The sequence below is a fragment of the Marmota marmota genome, unplaced genomic scaffold (assembly GCF_001458135.2).
Source record: "Marmota marmota marmota unplaced genomic scaffold, marMar, whole genome shotgun sequence".
NCBI lineage: Eukaryota > Metazoa > Chordata > Mammalia > Rodentia > Sciuridae > Marmota > Marmota marmota.
The window spans coordinates 18,638,357-18,659,247 of NW_026000174.1; the positions used below are offsets into that span (position 1 = coordinate 18,638,357).

Sequence of the window (20,891 nt, forward strand, 5' to 3'; positions counted from 1 at the left end):
TTGTAATACACCTTGGTGTAGATCTGTTGTAATTTTGTACATTTGGTGTCCTGTAGGCCTCTTGTATTTGGCTTTCCAACTCATTCTTCATGCTTGAGAAAATTTCTGATATTATCTCTCTGAAGAGATTGTGCATTCCTTTGGTTTGAAATTCTTGTCTTGCTCTATCCCAATAACTCTTAGTATATTTGGTCTTTTGATGATGTCTAATAATTCTTGGATGTTCTCTTCGTGGTTTCTTACTATCTTCACTGTGTGATCAATTTTATTTTCCAGATTGTATACTTTGTCTTCATTATCTGACATTCATTATTCCAAGTGATCTTGTCTGTTGGTTATGCTTTCTATTGAGTTTTTTTATTTGGTTTATTGTATCCTTCATTTCAAGGATTTCTGACTTTTTTTTAGCATCTCTCTCTCTCTCTCTTTCTCTCTCTCTCTTGAAGTAGACTTTTGCTACCTGTATTGGCTCTCTTATCTCTTTGTTGGAGTGATCAATGTTTGCCTGTATTTGCTCATTTAGGTCATTCCTTAATTCACAGATCACTTTAATTATGAACCTTCTGAACTCCTTCTCTGACATTTTATCAACTTTGCTGTCTGTGGGTTCTGTTATTGTACTATTCTGGTTTGTTTGGAGCACTTTTCTCCCTTGTTTTTTAATGTTGTCTATGTGTCTTTCTTTTTTGCAGTGTGGATCTGAGATATTAGTTTCTTCTCTATATTCTTGTAGTACCTGTGCAGATTGTCTGTACCTCACCTTGATGTTGGGCTTCCAGACCCTGCTGGTGTCCCTCAATGTATGCTACTGCATCTAAAGGTGGTGGTGGCAATAACTGAGGTAACTCAAGATAATAATTAAGGTGCCCCAAGATGGAAGCACTGTCTTATAGAGATGAAGGTGAGAGGGTGGGCCTCACACTCCCTCTGGGATGCCTGCTCTGAGATGCAGCTGCTTCTAGGCCCTGTCTACTGTCAAAGTTAGGGGATACTGCATGGGGAAGGTTCTTGCTATTACTGCACTGTCCCAAAATGAAAGTGGGTTAGGCTTAGGCTCTCAGGTGGGTGGGGCAAACTTGGACCATCCTGGATCTGGGTCCTGTGCAAGTCAGTGTGAAGGGATCTGGGCCAGGCCTGGGCTCCTGCAGTAGCTTTTGGTAGGAAGAGGCTGTCATGTGTCCGAGGCAGGGCTCTGGCAGTTGTCTGCCTTGTGGGTGGAGGGGTGATCCTGGACTTACTGTGAGCCTGGGTCCCACATAGCAGGTTTGGGTGGATCTGGGCTGCTGGGCTTGACCTCGTGTGGTACTCTGCTGGTAGAAAGGGGCAGTCCTGTGCCAAAGGCTAGGTTCTAGCGGGTGTCTGCCCTATGGGTTGAGGTGTGGACCTGGGCCTACTGTGAGCTGGAGTCCCTGTGCAGGCTGATGTGGGTGGTCTGGGCTGGGCCTTGGCTCCCACAGTAGACTGCTGGTCGGAAGAGGCAGTCCTGTGCCTTATGTTTTTACTTTTAGTTCATTTCTTGATTGACTTCAGGATATACATTTAGTATAATATATAAAGTTTTGTATATCAATTTTTCTATTATGTAATTATGTTAAAAATTTAGTACCTAGGATTTTCTCTAAAGGCATATTTTCCTTTATAGTATTTTAATTTTAAAAAATTTAAAAACAAATATTTATAGGTAACTTAGTATTGTGGGGTATTTGTTATTGTTGTTGTTTTCTTTTTTTTTTTTTGCATGCTTGAGAAATGCAGAAAATATGATAAGGAGCTGCAGTGAACAATCATGATCCCACATGTAATATAAAAGCTGAACATCACTGTTGTTCACACAAAGTTTATTATGTCCTTGGAAGGTTTAATTTCTACTATTGTTTGTTTGTTGGTGTTGGCACATAAGCACTGAGCAACATCCCCAGTCCTTTTTATATTTTATTTAGAGACAGGGTTTTGCTAAATTGCTTAGGGCCTAAGTAGCTAAAGCTTACTTTGAACCCACCATCATACTGCCTCAACCTTCAGAGCCTTTGGGATTATAGGTGTGCACCACTACACCTGGCCCTACTATTTTTTGTTGATGCTGTTAATTTGAAAATACTTAAAAAAATGTTATACTGATATTAAAACACAAAAACCCTAGATTATTCCTGATACTCCCTGTAAATCTAGTTCTTTTCCCTTGATTTGAAGTGAACCCAGTGATTTGCTTCTAACCAATAGAATATGGCAAAGGTAATAAGATGTTACTGCCATGTTCACTTACAAAAGTTTAGTTAGATAGGAAGAAAAAAATTCAAGAGTTTTATTGTACAATATGTTGGCTATAGTAAATAACAATCTATCAATTGTTAAAAGCATAGACTTTAAATGTTCTTACAAAAAAAATGTTAAGAGTAGAATATAAATATATTTTCAGAAAAAACAATCAGCCTTTGGTTCTTTGGGATTGGCTTATTTCACTTAGCATGATATTCTCCAACTCTATCAGTTTACCTGCAAATGCCATAATTTCCTTTTTATTTAAGGCTGAGTAATATTCCATTGTGGATGTATACATATTTTATTTATTCATTCATCAATTGAAGGACATTTAGTTTGGTTCCACAGGTTAGCTATTGTGACTTGAGCTGCTATAAACACTGATGTGGTTGCATCACTGTAGTATGTGGATTTTAAGTCCTACAGGTATAAACTGAGGAGTGGATAGCTGGGTCAAATGGTGGTTCCATTTCAAGTTTTCTAAGGAATCTCCATCTGTGTTCCATAATGGCTGCACCAATTTTCAGTTCCATCAGCAAATAATGAGTGTATCTTTTGCTCCACATCCTTGCCAACATTTATTGTTGCTTATATTCTTGATAATTGACATTTAACTGGAGAAACATCAAATCTGAGGGTAGTTTTGATTTGCATTTCTCTAATTGCTAGAGATGTTGGAAATTTTTTTTCATGCATTTGTTCATCAATTGTAATTTTTCTGAAGTGAAGTGTCTGCTCAGTTTCTTAGCCCATTTGTTGATTGGGTTATTTGGGTTTTTCATGTGAGGGGGGCTAGGGAAGAATAGAGTTACTTTGAATTAGGCAGAGGGGAGTAAAGGGAGGGGAGAAGGCATGGGGGTAGGAAAGATAATATAATGAATCAGACACTATTACCCTATGTGCATGTATGACTACATGACCAGTGTGGTTCTATATCATATACAACCAGAAGAATGAGAAATTATACTTATAAGGCCTTTACTTAGCATCTGGATGGCCATCTTAAGTGACAGCTGCCATTTTAAGGAAAAAGTTTCGCTTTCACACCCAAGGGTGTTTCTGAGAAAGGCTCTCCACTCCCTCATACCAACCCAACCCTTAACCACTGCATTAAGACCCACCTGTCTTTGATTCCTGAGCCTTCCCCACAAAAGTCCCAGAACTCAAGCCTGTTTTGCCTCTCTCTCCTATAGAGAGATGGCCTTTATCTGTCATCTCTGGCATATGAACTCTCGTGTGTATCTCTGCCTGGTCTCTGTCTTTCATTTCTCACTTACCAGTCTCTCATTCCTCACTTTCCCTTCAATATTCCATTTATGTATGATGTGTCAAAGTGCATTCTACTCTCATGTATAACTAATTAAAACAATTTTTTTTTAAAAAAAGTAAAAAAAGAGAGGCTATTACAAAAATTTCACTTTAATTAAAACAAAAAACAAAAGAATAAAAAATACTGTATGGTGACTGATATAGTGAGCTAGTTATAATCATTTTTTAATTTTTAATTTCCACTCCAAGTTAATTTCAGGTCACTGGTAATTTATATCAAAAATATTTTTGTCCAAAAGCACAGCATTGCCACAGCAGTAAGAAATTAAAATTTTAAATAAAATATGTATATATTTTCATCTTACATATGGTAAGATGAACTTGAAGAAAGTGAAAAAGAATGCCTTCCTTATAAAAGACTAAATAAATATCCATTGGAAAAATAGTAAGACTGCCTATCTCACTCCTTAAGTGAAATTAAACATATGAATAAAAACGTAAAAATGTAATGAGAAAAGTTAAAAACTAAAGGCTCTAGAGGAAAGGATAAAGGTAAAAGAATATCTTCATGTTATTGCTTTAGGCAAGGATGTTAAAAAGTATTTAAAAATCTAATCCAGAAGGGAAAAGAAATGAATTAGATTTAATTAAAAGTAAGCTCTGTGTTTCAGAAGACAGAAAAAAGATTAGAAAAATACAAGCCAGAAAATAAGAGATCATATTTGCAAAATATATTTTAAAAGACTGATATCAAGATGTAAATAGGACTAACCAACTAAAATTAAAAAAAAACTCAAGACTAACTATTTGAGTTTTACCCCCTGAAGTAGGTACTCCATGAAGGAAATAAACAGTGAGTAACATATGAAAAGTTATTGAACTTTACTGATCATTACAAAAATGTTCATTAAAAATTTGGGATAGTTTATGCAGTCATTTACCAGGATGGCTAAAATGAAAGAGGCAGAGGCACAATGCTGAATATGTTGCGGATCAATTGACACTCTTATCCATTGCCATAGAAACATAATTTTACAACCACTTCTAAAGGTTATTTGGCTGTACCTTCTGAGGCTAAACTAATTCATATTTTATAGTCATCAATTCTATTTCTACCTATATTCTGAACAGAAATGCATCTAACCATTCATCAACAGACATAGGGTTGATCGTCATGTTAGCACTATTCATTATAATCCCCAATTGGAAGCATACATTAATTCATAGTTGAATGAATAGATAATTTCAAGCTTTCATAAATTGGAATGTCCATATAGTGGTGAAGACAGAACTATGAAGATAATTGAAAGCATATGACTCTTAGAAATATAATGTTAAATAAACGAAGCCTGACATAATATACATACTGTTATCCTTCCATTTATTCAACTTAAAAAAGAAAAACAGGCAGAGCTAATCTCTGATATTGAATCCAGATGGCAGATTACACATTGGTGAAGCAGTAACCAAAAGGGAGAAGACAAGCTATTGCTCTAGTACCTTCGAACTTCCTGTATTTATACCGTTTTGGGGTGACAAATTACAACAACTTTTATTTACTTTATGTAGAAACTTAAGCTGTATACATGCAATTTTGAATATTTTATAGGAAACATACTTTGATAAAATTTTTATAAAAATATTCCCTTTGCCAAATCTTTATGATGATATCTCTGTCCTCATGCTGTGCTTCTTCTTGGGCTGGTATTTTGTCTCAGAAAAGTATTATCTCCACTTTCAATGTCTTGTAGTAATAACAGTATGTGGATAACAGTTTCACTAAACAATACTCATTCAGGCTCTGGTGGAATCCCTTTCAACAACTTCAGGTGGAGAACAGATCAGTATCTCACCTTCTGTCATACTTACAATATCTAAGTAGAGTGACTCCTTGGGCCAGTTATTAATGTCTTTAACTAAGAGGTTTTACTAGAACTTTAGTAAGATGTATTTATAACACAATAAACTATATATATTTAAATTGTAGAATTTGATGACAAGGTTTAAACATATGTATACACTCACAAAATTAGAAGCACAATCAACATAATAAATATTTGATCTTTGACAAAGTTCCTCAGTGATTCTTTGTAGTGCTCCCTCTTTGTACTCTTTCCATGGACAACCACTGACCTTTCTGACCTTAGAGGTTAGTTTGCCTTTTTAAAAATTTTATGTAAATGAAATACATTTATTCTGGCCTCTTTTATATATTATAATACTCATAAAATTTATTTTTGTGTGTAAATTAATAGTTCATTTTGTTTCTGAATACCATGTCATTGTGTGGATATAACCCAATTTGATAAAGCATTCTCCTGTTAATAAATCTTTCACCTTATAATAAATATTCAGTTTGAGCTATTACACACAAAGTTTCTATGAATATCCCCATATGAATCTTAGTACAAGCAAGTTTCTATTTTATTCTTTATTGCATATGTAAATACCTAGTTGAATAAAAAAAATTAACTGTCTTCCAAAGTTCTTCAATTGTGTATTGCCCTTGGCACTTGCTCTATATCTTTTCTAATAATTGCTAGAACTAGTTTTTCAGTTTAGCCATTTTAATTCGTGCATACTTATAACTCATTATGATTTCAATTTGCATTTTCCAAGTGAACAACTTCTCAAGGACTAATGGACAATTTGTATATATTTTTATTCAAATTTTTATTTTAGTCTTTCAAATTGGAGTGTTAGTCTTTTAGTATTGACTTATAAAATTTCTTTGTATGATAATGGCACATATCCATTTTCTGATATGTGTTACAAGTGTATTCTCCCAGTTTGGGGCTTACACTTCTCATGTTATTAGTAGCATACTTTGAAAAACAATTTTTTAAAAATGTTTTTTAAAAAGCCCATAGTCAAAATATTGGTTCATTGAAGGTCATCTGATCAGTAGAGTTCTAAGCCCTTTCACAATGGGCCTAGTGGATCTCTAAAACCAATCTGTCATTATTCTGCCAGTTCCAAAATGTGTAGCTGGACTAAACATACTTGGAAACTGGCAGAATTCCTTTCTACTTGAGAGAGGACTCCAAGTTTTGTTCTGTTTAGGCATTCACCTTATTGAATGAGTCCCAGCCACATCATGGAGGGTATAGTTTTGGTTATGCACCCAGTACAGTTTAAGACTCCAGTAAACTTGTGTCTTGGTTTGGCTGACTTGAACCACAGTAATATTTTATCCCTGAAACGTAATTTTAATATTCATTATAGAAATAGATGATACTTACTTTTGTAATAATAAGATTCTAATTTATCTAGGAACAAATATTTGCTAGGTAAATTTATTTCCAATTTGATACTGCACATAAGCAAGGAAACATTTTGTGTTTAGTGTCAAATTCTGTAAAACATTTACTCTATTGAAGCTTGATGACACATATATTTCCCCTCTCAGAAGAATGCAAAGGGATAAAATTTGAGGACTATCTCCAAATTAAGTATGCACAGTCAAACCTCCTTACAAAAAATTATCACCACCCGATCTCGGATCTGCTTGGTTCTTATCCCATAAATAAGGGGGTTTAGAGCAGGGGGGATAATCACATATAAGTTAGCAAGGAGGATGTGGATATAACGTGGAATATTGTGGCCAAATCGATGGGTCAGAAAGGAGAAAAAGGCTGGGATGAAGAATGCTAAGATGACGCACACGTGGGAACCACAGGTATTGAGAGCTTTACGCCTGGCCTCCCAGGATGGGAGTTTAAAGACAGCATGGAGAATCTTCACATAGGAGACAGCAATCAAAATAACATCCAAAAGGATCATAGAGATAAGAATTAATCCAAATAATATGTTGACCTTGATGCTGACACAGGCCAGACGGGCAATGCCCATGTGCTCACAGTAGGTATGGGGTATGACATGGTGGCCACAGAATGACAGCCTTAGAAGGAGAAATACAAGTGGAAAAACCAAAACAAAATTTTTCAACATTCCTACCCCAACAATAAAACAAATTGTTCTGTTGGTGAGAATTGTGTTGTATCGGAGAGGGTGGCAAATAGCAACGTAGCGATCGAAGGCCATGGCCACAAGCATGAACGTTTCTATGCCTGTGAACAGGTGTATGAAGAACATTTGAGCTAAGCAGTCCCTGAAAGCAATTTCACTGAAACCAAACCAGAATATGCCTAGCACTTTGGGGATAGTTGCTGTGGACAGGCCCAAATCAGTCAGAGCCAAAATGGCCAATAAGTAGAACATGGGCTGATGAAGGCTGTGCTCAATCTGGATCACCAAAAGAATGGTGGCATTCCCCAGGAGAGCAATCAGATACACTGTGCTGAATGGGAAGCCAAGCCAGAGCTGCATATTTTCCAGTCCTGGGATTCCCAACAACAGAAAAGAGGAGGGGTGAATACATGAGCTATTTGCTGGTGACATGCTGGCAAGGGCCTCTGATGGGCTCACTCATTTGAAGGGTGCTCTGCAGGTCTTCTTAATGCTTCACTGATATTGCTAATTCTGAATAAGAACAAAAAAAATATGTAGTTAATTCATTTTATCTTGGAATGCAAGAAAGATTCATCACTATTTATGGCAAAAGAAGGAAAATGATCCTTAATAAATCACTTATTATTTAAACATTCATTAGATACTCTGAGTTTGGTTAGATAATAAACCAAGCCTAGTGATAATATGAAACCAACTAGCTGGTAGATGTTTCTATATTGAACTCCATTTAAAAAAAATTTACTTATAAATTGAGAGAAGATTTACACTTTGCTATCTGACTGATAAATGATTACAACCTAGAAACATATGTAACAGTATAGGTTTCCAAAGCATCCAAAACCATTTACTTAACTAGAAATATGAGACTGATATACACCTCTGTGCATTTCCGCATATTCTCAATCACCTTCATTTCTGATCCTTAACATAGCCTCTCTCTCTCTGACTCAATCAGCTTATACAGAACTTTCATCAAAATCTAACTTTTTTGCTACTTTTTGATTTGTGCTGCTTTTTTATGTTTTCATCAATGGATGAAGACATTGTCTTCATTCTTTGAAATAAGAACCTTGCCTTATGAGGTTATCAATTTCACAAAACCAATATGACAATTAACCTTAGATATGAAGCCAATAATTGTTAGACAGATTCAGGCATAAAGCATTAACACTTCAGGTTCCCTGTTTATTTCCTATATTCCTTACAGCAACATCTGAGCTCATTCCATTTCTAACTACTCTCTATCATAGCAAGATTTATTCCTAAATGGGAATCATGGCCATTATCATTCTTGTTATCAGTATCATTGTTATTAGAAGAAAGAGAAGAATTATTAAAACTATGATGCTATATAAACAATTGTTATTTACTTTACAAGAATGCTTTAGACATATTTAATCACTTTTTACTCACATCAGCCACAGGAGGAAAACAGGACAGGTTTTAACTTCCGTATCAATGTATTTTTTTTTAAAGTCTGGATCACAGATGCATAATTCAATCCTTAAAATGAAAATGCTTTGTCACAGTCACCCAGCTTTCTGACGTCTTTAGCATTGCCAGGGCACTTCTCAACTGCATTTATTTCTTGGATTTTGTTTAGGCTCAAGCATTTAGTCCTTTATTCAATTTTTGTGGACTATATTTATCACCATGATCAGCACCCTAGGGTCTCTTTCCAGTGTACTCTTTCTTCCTTATTGCTTATTTTACTTATGCAATTGGTCCAAATTCATATTTCTAAAAAGGAAGGAGATAAGAATGAGTGGGTTCTTCATAATATCCATAAGAAATTGGCCTTTGAAGGATCTGAAATAGTGTTAATGATGGGAAACATGACGTCTTCCTAGGTAACAAGTCAGAATGTTACAGGAAACATGTGAGCTTGAGATATATGAAACTGAATAGATGACTTTAAGAATAGGAGAGGCAAGGGCTTGTGAGATAAAAGAGGAGGATGAAACCCTAACTATGGAACCGTGCCTGTGGGAGGGAGGCCAAGACAGGTATGAGGAACAGACAAAGGGAGTCAGCACCCTGCCCCTGTCAGTCTTCCAGCTGCACCTTAGCTACTCATTCCCAGAAAAGCCTTCACCAAACTCAGTGCATTGGCTTGTAATGTTCTCTCTCCACGGTGACTACCTGTTGAAGGTCTCAGTTCCCTTCTAATTGTAAACTTCATGCAAAATCAAGAGGGAGGGGAAGGAGTGATTTTGTTCACCGTATTTCTCTTATCACAGCATCTAGAATACAGTTGTTCCTCCCCCCCAAAAAAGAGTTGTTAATGAATATTAAATATGCAGATAATTATTAATTTTAGCACTTGATGAAGTCCTCATATAAGATGGACAGAATCACAAAAAAATTATCTGGCAGCTAAGGATGGAGAAAGGAGAAGGAACACTGTAATCCATCCTCATAAGTGAGTCCCTATGGGTATATGAGGTCAGTGACTCTAGCCGAGGCTTTTCTGACAATAGGGCCATTAGTAGAGGGAGGCTACTGGGCAGATATTTAGGAAGATGTTAGTGATCTTGAAACACGTGATCATGACAATCAATCACAGAGGGAATGTAAAATACGATGGATGGACTCATTCATGCATACCTGATTATCTTTATGTAAATTCTTGTGTGCTGTACTCTATGGCATCAATGAAATGGCAGTTTTAAAAGTTTACTAGCAGTGCCTTTTTGAAAATCTGAGATATTTACCTTTTACAATGTCAACTTGTTTTCAGCATATATCATTATCTCTCCATATTAAAGTGTTAAACAAATGTTTGTACAAGGGACGAAAGGATAAACCAGGGACTTTTGAAATCTATAATCAGAGAATTAGACTTGGGAGGGGGAATTCAGGAGACTTATCCACAGCACAGAAATAAACTGGGAGAGGAAGGAGGGAGGAAATGCTGTAAAGCAGCCTCATCCATTGAGGAGAACTTCACTTTAGGTGGCAGATCCTTATCCCTACACAAAATGAACAACAAAAGTTCAGGAGCTGTGTTAAAGCCAGAAGCATGTTACATCAAGTATTCTGCAGTGTACCATTCTTTCATCAAATACTCTGCAGAATGTTACAGGCTTTCCTCTCTCTGAGACTAGAATTGTTCCTCTAGACAGTTTTGAGTGCCTCTTCTATTTTGAAGCAACTGTTTACTTCTCATGAATATGCTGTGTTTGGGGAAAATTTAGAGACAACATCCAAGGTATATGCTGCCCAAAAATGTTTTTGTTGTAAGAACTACATGCCAAATCTAAATCAATACAGATAAGATCCCCTCCTCCAACCCAGACAAAATAGATAGGAGGATAGCTAAATAAATACTGTTGAAAGGGTTGGGAATGTAGAGTGAAGCACTTAACTACCATGTGCAAAGCTTTGGATTTGATCCCTAGCACTATAATAACAACAACAACAGCACATTTTAATGATCTGGGACAGAGAAAGAGGATCCCAGATCAGGAAGTCAGAGAGTAAGTGAATAAGTTTTGCCAGTTGCCATCTCTATGGAAAAAGAAAGTTGAAGTCATAAAAACCCTTTCCCCCCTACAGGTTATATATTTAATGTTAAAATGGCTTCATCATATGGGAGACAAAGAAGAAAGTTTGAATATTCATGTAAACAGGAAGCTATATACACACAGATCAGAATGGAAGAAATTCAGCCTATGCTTTGCAGATACTAAAACAACTATTTGGAATTTGGAGGTGTCAAGTTATTGCTTTTCTTTGCCATAGTGACAATGAATTAAAGATAGAAAATGTATTTATTTGGGAAATTTTTGAGAGCATCAATTTTTGGATATGAAACAAATAAATTCTGAAATTACTAGTACCATGATAAAGTTCAATAAAATTAGGCTAAAACGAAGCACTAGCAAAGAGGAGGGGGAGCAATAAAAGGAAAGGGAAAGAGAGACAGAAAAAGAACAAAACACAGAAGAGACAAGATGGAATATTATAGGCTCTATGCCTCCTCAGTCTATGTGATCAAACATGAATGGCAGTCAAGCCTGTACCAACTCACCAACCTCAGATACAGGCAAGAAAAAGCCTCCAGCCAACTTAATAACTGCTCCAATGTGCTTCAGCTCCAAACTTAGGTTCAAGGAGAAAAATTCATAATGGGATTGAAAATCCTTTCCCTGACCAGGAATAGATGCTCCTTTGGGGTTCCGTGGGACTAGAGCAGGAATAGATGCTCCTCTGGGGTTTTACCGGACAAGAGCAGGAATAGATGCTCCTCTAGGATTCCATGGGACAGCAACATGAAAGACAAACAATTCATAAATTCTCACCACTGGTTTATTGAGCATGAAGGGCACATGTGTATAGGAATCCCTTGAGACTTTCATGTTTTTCTTCTTAGGTCCCCAACTTGTAAAAATTTCTTCTTTTATAACTTCTGTTTTCTAATTATTCTGTACCATTAGTCCCACATAGAGAATATATACTGTGTCTAAGCCATATAAGTGTAGAATCATGGTAGATAGGCTAAACAGTTTAAACAACTGTCATCTGATATCAGGCCTGGCACTGTTACCTTGACAGTGATGACATCCACTTAAAAATTTCAAAAAATATCAATATCAGTTACTTCGTGTCTATGATAATGGAGTGAAATAAAAACTATATACTCTTCCATAACTATGTCTGAATATACACAAATGCAATACTGCTGTAAAAAAAAGGAATACTCCTAACACATACAAGTAATTATAGTCATCAAATAAAGCTTTGGCCCTACTCCTTTCCCCCAATTCCTGTATAAAAATTATTAATATATCTAATAATAGATTTAGCTTCTTTTCTTGAAACCATCTATTTCTGAAAGCCACCCCCAAAACAAGCTAAAATTCAATATCAAGCTCTTCCTCACACACTCTTACTGAGGACACCACCATTTCATCACAGTGTGTGAAGTCTCCCTTGTCCCAGCAAGTAATATTACCCCTCCTTTTTAATTTTTTTTCATTATCAGTTCCTGGTGGTTGTTGACAGGACTGGTATTGCTCTGTATGGGAATATAAGTTGCTCCGCGTTATCACTGACACTTGGTACTCTGTCTCATTGTGTTTTTAGTTTGCATTTCCCTGAACTTTAGAGGTGGCTAAACATGGTTTCAAGTGTTTATTTGCCTTATGTATCATTAACATATCATTTGTTCTAGTGAAATGCCTATTGAAATATTTTGCTTGTTTTCATTGGATTATTTGTTTTCATATTGAGTTATGAGAATTCTCTTTTTTATTTTATTTTAGTATTAATTGACAAAGAATAATTGAAAGTATGTTCTGGAAAAATGTCTTCAGTCATTTATGTACTTCGCAACTATTTTCTCCCAGGATGTGACTTGTCTTCTCCTTTCCTAAACAGTGTCTTTTAAATAGCATTAGCTCTTATTTTTTTTAATGAAGTTCAATTTTTCTTTCTTTTCTAGAAGAGTGCCTTTAGCGTCTTGTCTAAGAAAACTTTATGTTAGCCAAAGTCACAAAGACTTTTCTCTTATGCAGTCTTCTAAAAATTTTGAACTTTAAGATGTTACATTTAAATTTTATGTTCATTATTTCTTTCTAAAATTTTTACTAGTACATGTAATTATACAGAATGGTGAAATGCATTGTGGCATATTCATACACGCATATGCAAAATTTGGTCAATTTCATACCACAGAACCTCCTTTCACTCATCCTTCTTCCCTTTCCCCCATCTCCTTCCTCTACCCCTAATGGTCTCCCTTCTACTTTCATGAGATCCCCCCATTTTTTTTCCTTTTTTCTCTCTGGTTTCTACAGATGAAGGAAAAGATAATGCATTTATCTTTTTGAGTTTGTTTTATTTTGCATAACATAATTCTTTCCATCTCTATACATTTTCAAACAAATGAATAATTTCATTCTTCTTTATTGATGAATAAATCTCCCTCATGTATATATAAAACATTTTCTTTTTTCTTCTGCTGACAGATACTTAGACTGGTTCCATATGATCCAGCTAGACTACCCTTTACTATATAAAAAAAATAAAAATCAAAGACAGCATACTTAAGAGATACATACATTCCTCTGCTAATAGCAGCACAATTCACAATAGCCTAGTTATGGAACCAGCCTATGGAAATGCATGAAAGGTTAAGTGTAGGGGCATAATTTTCTCTCAGTGGTACAGCACTTGCCTACCACATGTGAGGGACTGGGATCCAACATCAGCACCGAGTAAAAATAAATAAATACAATAAGGTATTATATCCATCTATAACTAATTTTTTAAAAATATTAAGTGTAGGGTTGATAAATTTTCACAAAGCATCAGTATCAAACAGATCAAGAAATGAAATTTATTTGCAATTCAGAAGCCATCTCATACTAGCCCCTAGTTACTACTGCTCCCCCACAATAGCCACAAGCCTGACTTTTAACACCACACGATGTTTGCTTACAAGGAAACAAAGAACCAACAGCAGTCAGGAAACCATTTTTCTCTGCTTGGGAGACCCAGAAATAGCAACTACCCCAGTTAATCATCTTGTAGACTAGTAACCAATCATCCTAATGAGCTCACTAACTCTACTTACCAGTTGAAAGCTAATATAAATATTATAATCATAGTATTCATGGTTCAGACAGGTTACTTATCATGAAAACTTATATTTGATGGATTTATGAGAGCTTAGCTTGATGGAGAATTGCTATTATAAGTAATGGGATATAAGATGGAGATAGTCCATAAACAAAACAGCTCACCTTGTGCAATCAATTTCTATACATTCATGCCTGAAAACATGCCTCATGTTAAATAAAATCCATAAGCCTTGGGTTAGTTATCTATGTGCAAAAGAATAAAGCTAGATTTTATCTTATACCATAAAATTAAATTAAAGATAGTTCAGAAACCTAAATGTAAATTTTGAAACTAAAAATTTCTAGAAGAAAACTTAGGGTGAAACTTCATAGGAATGATATTTTTGAATATAACAATGAAAGAACAAACCACCAAAATAAAAAACACACAAGTGGGATTACAGCAAACTAAAAAGCTTTTGCTTTTAACAATCTATGAAACAAAAGGTGACCTCTGAGGTAGAAGAATATATTTATAAAATATATATCTGATAAAGAATTAGTCTGCAAAATATACAAGACTCCCACATCTCTACAGCAAAAAAACCAACCTGATTTAAAAATGTATTAAAGACTTAAATAAATATTTTTCATGAAAAAAGTGTGAACAGATTTAGAAAAAGATACTTAATATCACTAATCATCAGGGAAAAGTATATCAAAAGTACAGTGAGATATCACCTTAAACCTATCAAGAAATCTATTATTTAAAACAAACAAACAAAAAAAGATGTGCAGGTGAGAATGTGGGAATGCAATATGGTACAGCCTCTAGAAAATAGCATGGAAGATGGACTTCTAAGAATTAAAAATAGAACTAGCATATGGTCTAGTCATTCCACTTCTGAGTGTTTATCCTAAAGACTTAAAATTAGATCTCAAGGAAATATTCACACTCCCATGTTCATCGCAACACCATTCACAACAGCCAAGATATGTAAACAACTTAAATGTCCACCAAAAGAAATACAAATAAGGAAAATTTGGGTTACACACAAAATAGAATACTATTCAGTCTTCAAAGGGAGGGAAATTAGCTGGGTGTTGTGGCAAGGCCTATAATCCCAACTACTTAGGAGGCTGAGGCAGGATCACAAGTTCAAAACTGGCTGGGCAACTTAGTGAGAGTCCATCTCAAAATAAAATAAAAAGGACTAGAAATGTAGCTAAGTGATAAAGTCCTCCTGAGTTCAATCCTCAGTAACAAAAAAAGAGGGAAATTATGCAATGTATGACATGAAGAATGAACCTTGAGGATATTGTGCCAAATGAAATAAGCCAGTCACATATACTATGCAATTGGATTTATGGGCAGTATCTAGAATAGTCAATTTAGTACAATCAAAGGGGGGAAATAAGGCTTACCTGGGTCTGGGGTTAGAGAGACATGGGGAATTACTCTTCCAGGTGAAGTTTCACTTTTGGAAGAAATGTAAGCTCTAGAAGTCAGTTGTATAACACTGTGCCTATAATTGACAACGTCTTGTACACTAAAATCTTGGTACAATAATATCTCATATGAAAGATTTTCATCACAATAGTATAAATTTTAAAAAATAAAAATATATGGAACATATATACCAAATTTTTTATTACAATACATCTGGGGAAGGAGGTAGAATTGGACAGAGGTCACAGGAAAAGAGGAATTTTCATTTATTCTCAACTTCTGTGTTGTTTGAAGGTTTTTACAATAATAATATTTTATTATTAAAAAGAAAACATTATGATTTTCCTTATTGTCAAACCACTGAAAACTTTTGTACTAGCTTGTATGAACCTGATTTGACAATTAAGCCCTTTTGTTATCACTCCTCTTCTTGAACTTTAAATAAATGTGGTAGTATATACTATGTAACAACATTTATATAATATACATAAGAAAACTTATTCTATCTGATCCATTCCATTCAATGTGTTTATTGTTGTTACAGTTTGCTCTTTCCCTTTGGTACTTAGTATTTATATATTCTATTCAATATATATTTGGGCAGTATTATTGATTCATATCATGCTTCTGTGATAATTGATGCACATATTACCAGGAAAAAATGTGAAAAACTCCCAATGGATATATTCCTAGGAAAGAAATTTGGAGGTCCTAGGGTGTGTATATGATTAGCTTTTGAAAATACTGCTAATTTTCAAAAATGATTCTACCAATTTACTTTCTCATATCAACATATAAGCATTCTGGTTACTTCACATTCTTTCTTACCATTCAATATTTTTCATTTTAGCCATCCTGGCCAGTGGATAGTGAAGCTGCTCAGTGGTTTTAAATGTACTTCCCTTATGACTAAGGAAGTAGAGCTTCTCTTTATAGTCACTAGAAAGTTGGATGTCCTCCTTGGAGAAATCCCCATGCATATTCTTCACTCATTTTTCTATGTGGTTGTGGTCCCTTTATTTGCTGATTTTTAGGAGTACTCTTCATATTCCATATGCAAGCCTTTGACTTGCCTGTTTTCTTTGTAAATGTTTGTTTGCTGAGAGTTTTTAGTTTTAGTATTCATTGGCTAATTTATATGTTTCCAATATTGTTAGCATGTATGTAGCATGTATATGCTCATGTACTTGTGTTCTGTTTTAGAATCTATCCTTATTCCAAGGTCACGGAGATACTTTTTTTCCCAGAAGCTGTATTGTTTTTGCTTTCAACTGTATACCCACAATTCTATAATTGGAAACATATTTTGTATAGCATAAGGTAACCATCTAGATTCATTTTTTTCATATGGGTCTCCATTTGACTCAGTATCTTTCATTGAAAATAACATCTTTTCTCATTGTGCTGCAATATTATCAAAGCCTTAATTCAGGGAAAATCATATGTTTGTATCTGTTTCTGGACTCTATTTAGTTTGATTTGACTGGTGTTCTATATTTACACCAAAAATGTAGTGTCCCAGTTACTACACCTTTATAATATCCCCCTCCTATAATTCAAGAATAGATCTTGTCTACAAATCAAGATAGGCTATATTGTGCTGATATCACATTATCCTCTTCCCAAATTTCAGTGTGTTAAATAATACTCCATGATCTAATTTATATGTGGAACTTAAAAAACTTGAACTGATACAAACAAAATGTAGAACAGTGTTACCAGTAGCTGAGAGCAGGGGCAATGGGAAGACATTGGTCAAAGGGCTAAAACTTCAAGTCATAAGGTGAACAAGTTCTGAATCAGTGCAGAAAGGGGGCATTGATAGCTATGTTAATTTTGTTATGGTAATTAGTACACAATGCATATATATCTCAAATCATGACATTGCCCAAATTGAATATATATGATTTTATTTTTCAATTAAATATCTTAAAACAATAAATAAATAAATAATAATTGATTAAATAAGAGGCAAGACAACTAATTTCAATGTGATATTTTTAGGTATCTGTCTTATCATTTCCTTAACAAGATGTCTATGTGGTTTTCTGTTGAATTTTGTCTTCAGTGGGTGCGTGGCAGACAAGCCAGAAAAAAAGGGCGCACATTCAAAGTTTCTTCCTAAATTCTTCTTTCTCCCAAACCTTTCTGAGTCCTTTATGAATTAATTTACTGATAATCACATGCCCTCCAAATCCTCAGAAATATTTGCTTATCTCCACTATTGTAGAACTAGCTTATTATTTCTTCTTTCCCAAAGTGCTTAGACAAAAGTATGTGACTATATATATTTCTATTGATCAAAAACTGACAATGTAGAACATGTTAAAAGTTTGTGTGTATAGATATATGCATATATAGTGATACTGTCATATATACATATATATATTATATGTGAATATTATTTAAGTAAGTAAACTATTTATAAATGAATATTTCATGAAATGCTGAAACTCCATTTTTCCCTTTAATTTCTAATCTCTTTTCTAATTTTATTACTATATCTGCTTCTTTCTATGCTTGGGTAAATTAAACATAATATTGTTAATGAGTATATGTGTGTATAGTAGCAATATAAATCTCTTTGAGATGTATGTATATGTGTGTGTGTGTGTGTGTACACACACACACACACACACATATATATTACATTGCAGACTTACAGTAGATTAGTAGATTGATATGCCATGTTAGGGTAAGCTATTATTATTTTAAGAATTCTGGAAGCCACTTAAGCTTTTCATGATATCTCTGAAATTAGTACTTTCATTCTGTATTGTCTTAAATTCTGAGACTCCCTGGAATGAATAAAACAAATTATTACAACTTGGAGAAACTTACTTGAGTTAAATTACTACTTCCTACTAAACACAAAATTTGAATAAATTACTTGGCTTCTAAAACACTAATATATTCATTGAAAAGTGTAGAAAATAGTATATGGTTTATAGGCATATCTTGAGGATGCAACAATATTAATGAAAGTACTTGTAAAAGTAGATTTTATATAAATTCCAATATCCTCACTATTACTCTCAAAGGAAAAAGCTTCAATTCACAGTGAAATAACATGGTCAGTTACAATATTCTCCTCCCTCTTCTTCCTTTCTACTGGATTATATATAAAGTAACTCTACTTTGAATAATAGAGGAAACAAATTCTAAAACAAACCCTCCAACCTCCAATTGGCTAGTGATCTGTCTTGAGAAAAATCCTCATCACAAGTTCCCGAATCTGCTTGGTCCTGACCCCATAGATTACAGGATTGAGGGCTGGTGGAACAACCACGTAGAGGTTGGCCAAGAAAATGTGAATATACTGGGGGATATTATGGCCAAAACGATGTGTCAAGAAAGAGAAAAATGCTGGTGTAAAAAAGGATAAGATAACACCAATGTGGGAGCCACAGGTATTGAGAGCTTTGAACTGAGCCTCCCAGGAAAGCAGGCAGAAGACAGCACAGAGAATCCTGGCATAGGAGAGAATAATAAAAAAAACACATCCAATAATAAGAGACAGATGTTGCTAAGACCAAACATGATGTTGACTTTGATGCTGGCACAAGCCAGATGGGCAATACCCATGTGCTCACAGTAGGTATGAGGGATGATATGGTGCCCACAGAAGGGCAGCCTCAGGAGGAGAAATAACAGTGGAACCACCATGTACAGGCTTCGCAAGATAGCAATGCCTGCGATGATGCTGATGATTTTGGTGGTGAGGATCATGGTGCATCGAAGAGGTTTGCAAATGGCAATGTAGCGGTCAAAGACCATGGCCACCAACAGGATGCTCTCCATGACAGTGAAAAAGTGGATGAAGAACATCTGAGAAAGGCAGCCTCCAAAAGATATTTCCCCAAGATTGAACCAGAAGATGCCCAGCATTTTAGGGATAGTGGCTGTAGACAAGCCCAAGTCAACAGAATCCAACATGGCCAAGAAGTAGTACATGGGCTCATGAAGACTGTGCTCAGTCTGGATCACAAATAAGACAGCAGTATTTCCCAGGAGTGCAACAAGATACACAAAGAAAAAGGGTAGTCCAATCCAGATGTGCACATCTTCTAGTCCTGGGATGCCCACCAGTAGGAATGAAGAAGGATGGAATTGGGTGTCATTAGGCATAGACATTTTTTTTTCTGTCTTAAATAGCCTTTTGTGTATGCCAGAGATAATTACTGATTTTCCATTAGCGATTCTTGCTCCACTTCTTGCTTTGTCTAGATACCTAGTCAAATGTAAAATGACATTTTAATCTTACTTTATTCATATTTATAAATAAAATGATTCTTAGTCTCTGCTTATGTCTCATGAGAATTATATGGGACAAGTAATAGAATCTTCCTTACTCTACTGCTGCTTTATCTGATGACAAGACCGATTAAAGAGGAGAGGGCAGAGGGATGTCTGCTGAACACTCTGGAGTGTAACCAGAATTAATGGGGAATATTAAGTGTCAGGTCTGTGCACCTCCTAGTGTTATATAGGTATATTTTTGTTTAATATGCTTGCTGTTTCTCTTGGTATTTCTTATCTCACATGGAAGTTCTCACTTAAGATTTTTAGAAACATACAAATTGATTAAAATGAGACAGAACTTCAGGTAATTTCAATGTTATGTTTCAGAAAATAAATAATTCCTTTCTCATTATAACTTGTTTTTGAAAAATAGTACTCATCAGTTTTAGAAAACAGACAAAGACAAGGAGAAAAAATGTGTGGCAAAGAGTATTTTGCAATTAGGATGAAATATGAATTAAGAGGTTATTTTAATAAATAAAAATCTATGATTTGGTCAGTGTTTGAAATACATCTCATAAAGAAACTGACCAAATAAAGGCCAGTTGTTGGAAGGAAGACTAAATATTTGAGTTATACCATTTCCAAGTATATATCAGCCTTCTATTCATGAGGAAGAAGCAGCTCTGTAAAAACCTAAAGGTTGTTTTCCTGCATAGATTCTATCACAGCTCTTATGTCATTATAGATGTCTGTATTGTAATAAATTCTGCACATATAGTAAATTAAAAAATTGAAGCAAGAAAGGAATATGTTCTTTCAGTGAACTTATCTGAGGAAAGCTAGTTGTCCTAATAATGTGCAAGTGATTGAATGTGATGTGTACAATTGCACAGAAAGATTTGATTCAATTTAAGAATACACAAATGTTAGGGGAAGTCAAAACACCTATCAAAAATATGAATTTCAGTACATCCAACTTTAAATCTATTACAGAACAAATCCTTGCTAAAAGTGTCCATTTGAAGATTATGTAGAGTAACCAAAATGATACATAATCTAAAAATTTTGGAAATTCTGTTAGGAAGAGAGAGAGAGAGAGAGAGAGAGAGAGAGAGAGAGAGAGAGAGAGA

The 20,891-nt window shown here is 34.9% G+C and overlaps 2 protein-coding genes across 2 annotated transcripts; both read right to left on the reverse strand.

Annotated features, from left to right (window-relative positions):
- Positions 1-4,386: 4,386 nt before the first annotated feature.
- LOC107133684 (olfactory receptor 52E8-like) lies at positions 4,387-11,675 on the reverse strand. Its single transcript, XM_048788199.1, has 3 exons — positions 11,538-11,675; positions 8,914-9,240; positions 4,387-8,010 (listed from the first exon to the last, which is right to left on the reverse strand). Exon 3 carries the CDS (start codon positions 7,927-7,929, stop codon positions 6,991-6,993), a length of 939 nt encoding a protein of 312 aa, XP_048644156.1. The 5' UTR covers positions 7,930-8,010; positions 8,914-9,240; positions 11,538-11,675; the 3' UTR covers positions 4,387-6,990.
- Positions 11,676-18,706: 7,031 nt separating this feature from the next.
- Positions 18,707-19,650, reverse strand: LOC107133695 (olfactory receptor 52E8-like). Its single transcript, XM_015475935.1, is given in 2 exon segments — positions 18,707-19,015; positions 19,018-19,650. Coding segments are annotated over 2 exon segments (942 nt in total).
- Between the last annotated feature and the right edge of the window lie 1,241 nt (positions 19,651-20,891).

Excerpts from the sequence above, each read along its gene's own strand:
- LOC107133684 (XM_048788199.1), bottom strand. The coding sequence starts at position 7,929 with ATGTCACCAGCAAATAGCTCATGTATTCACCCCTCCTCTTTTCTGTTG.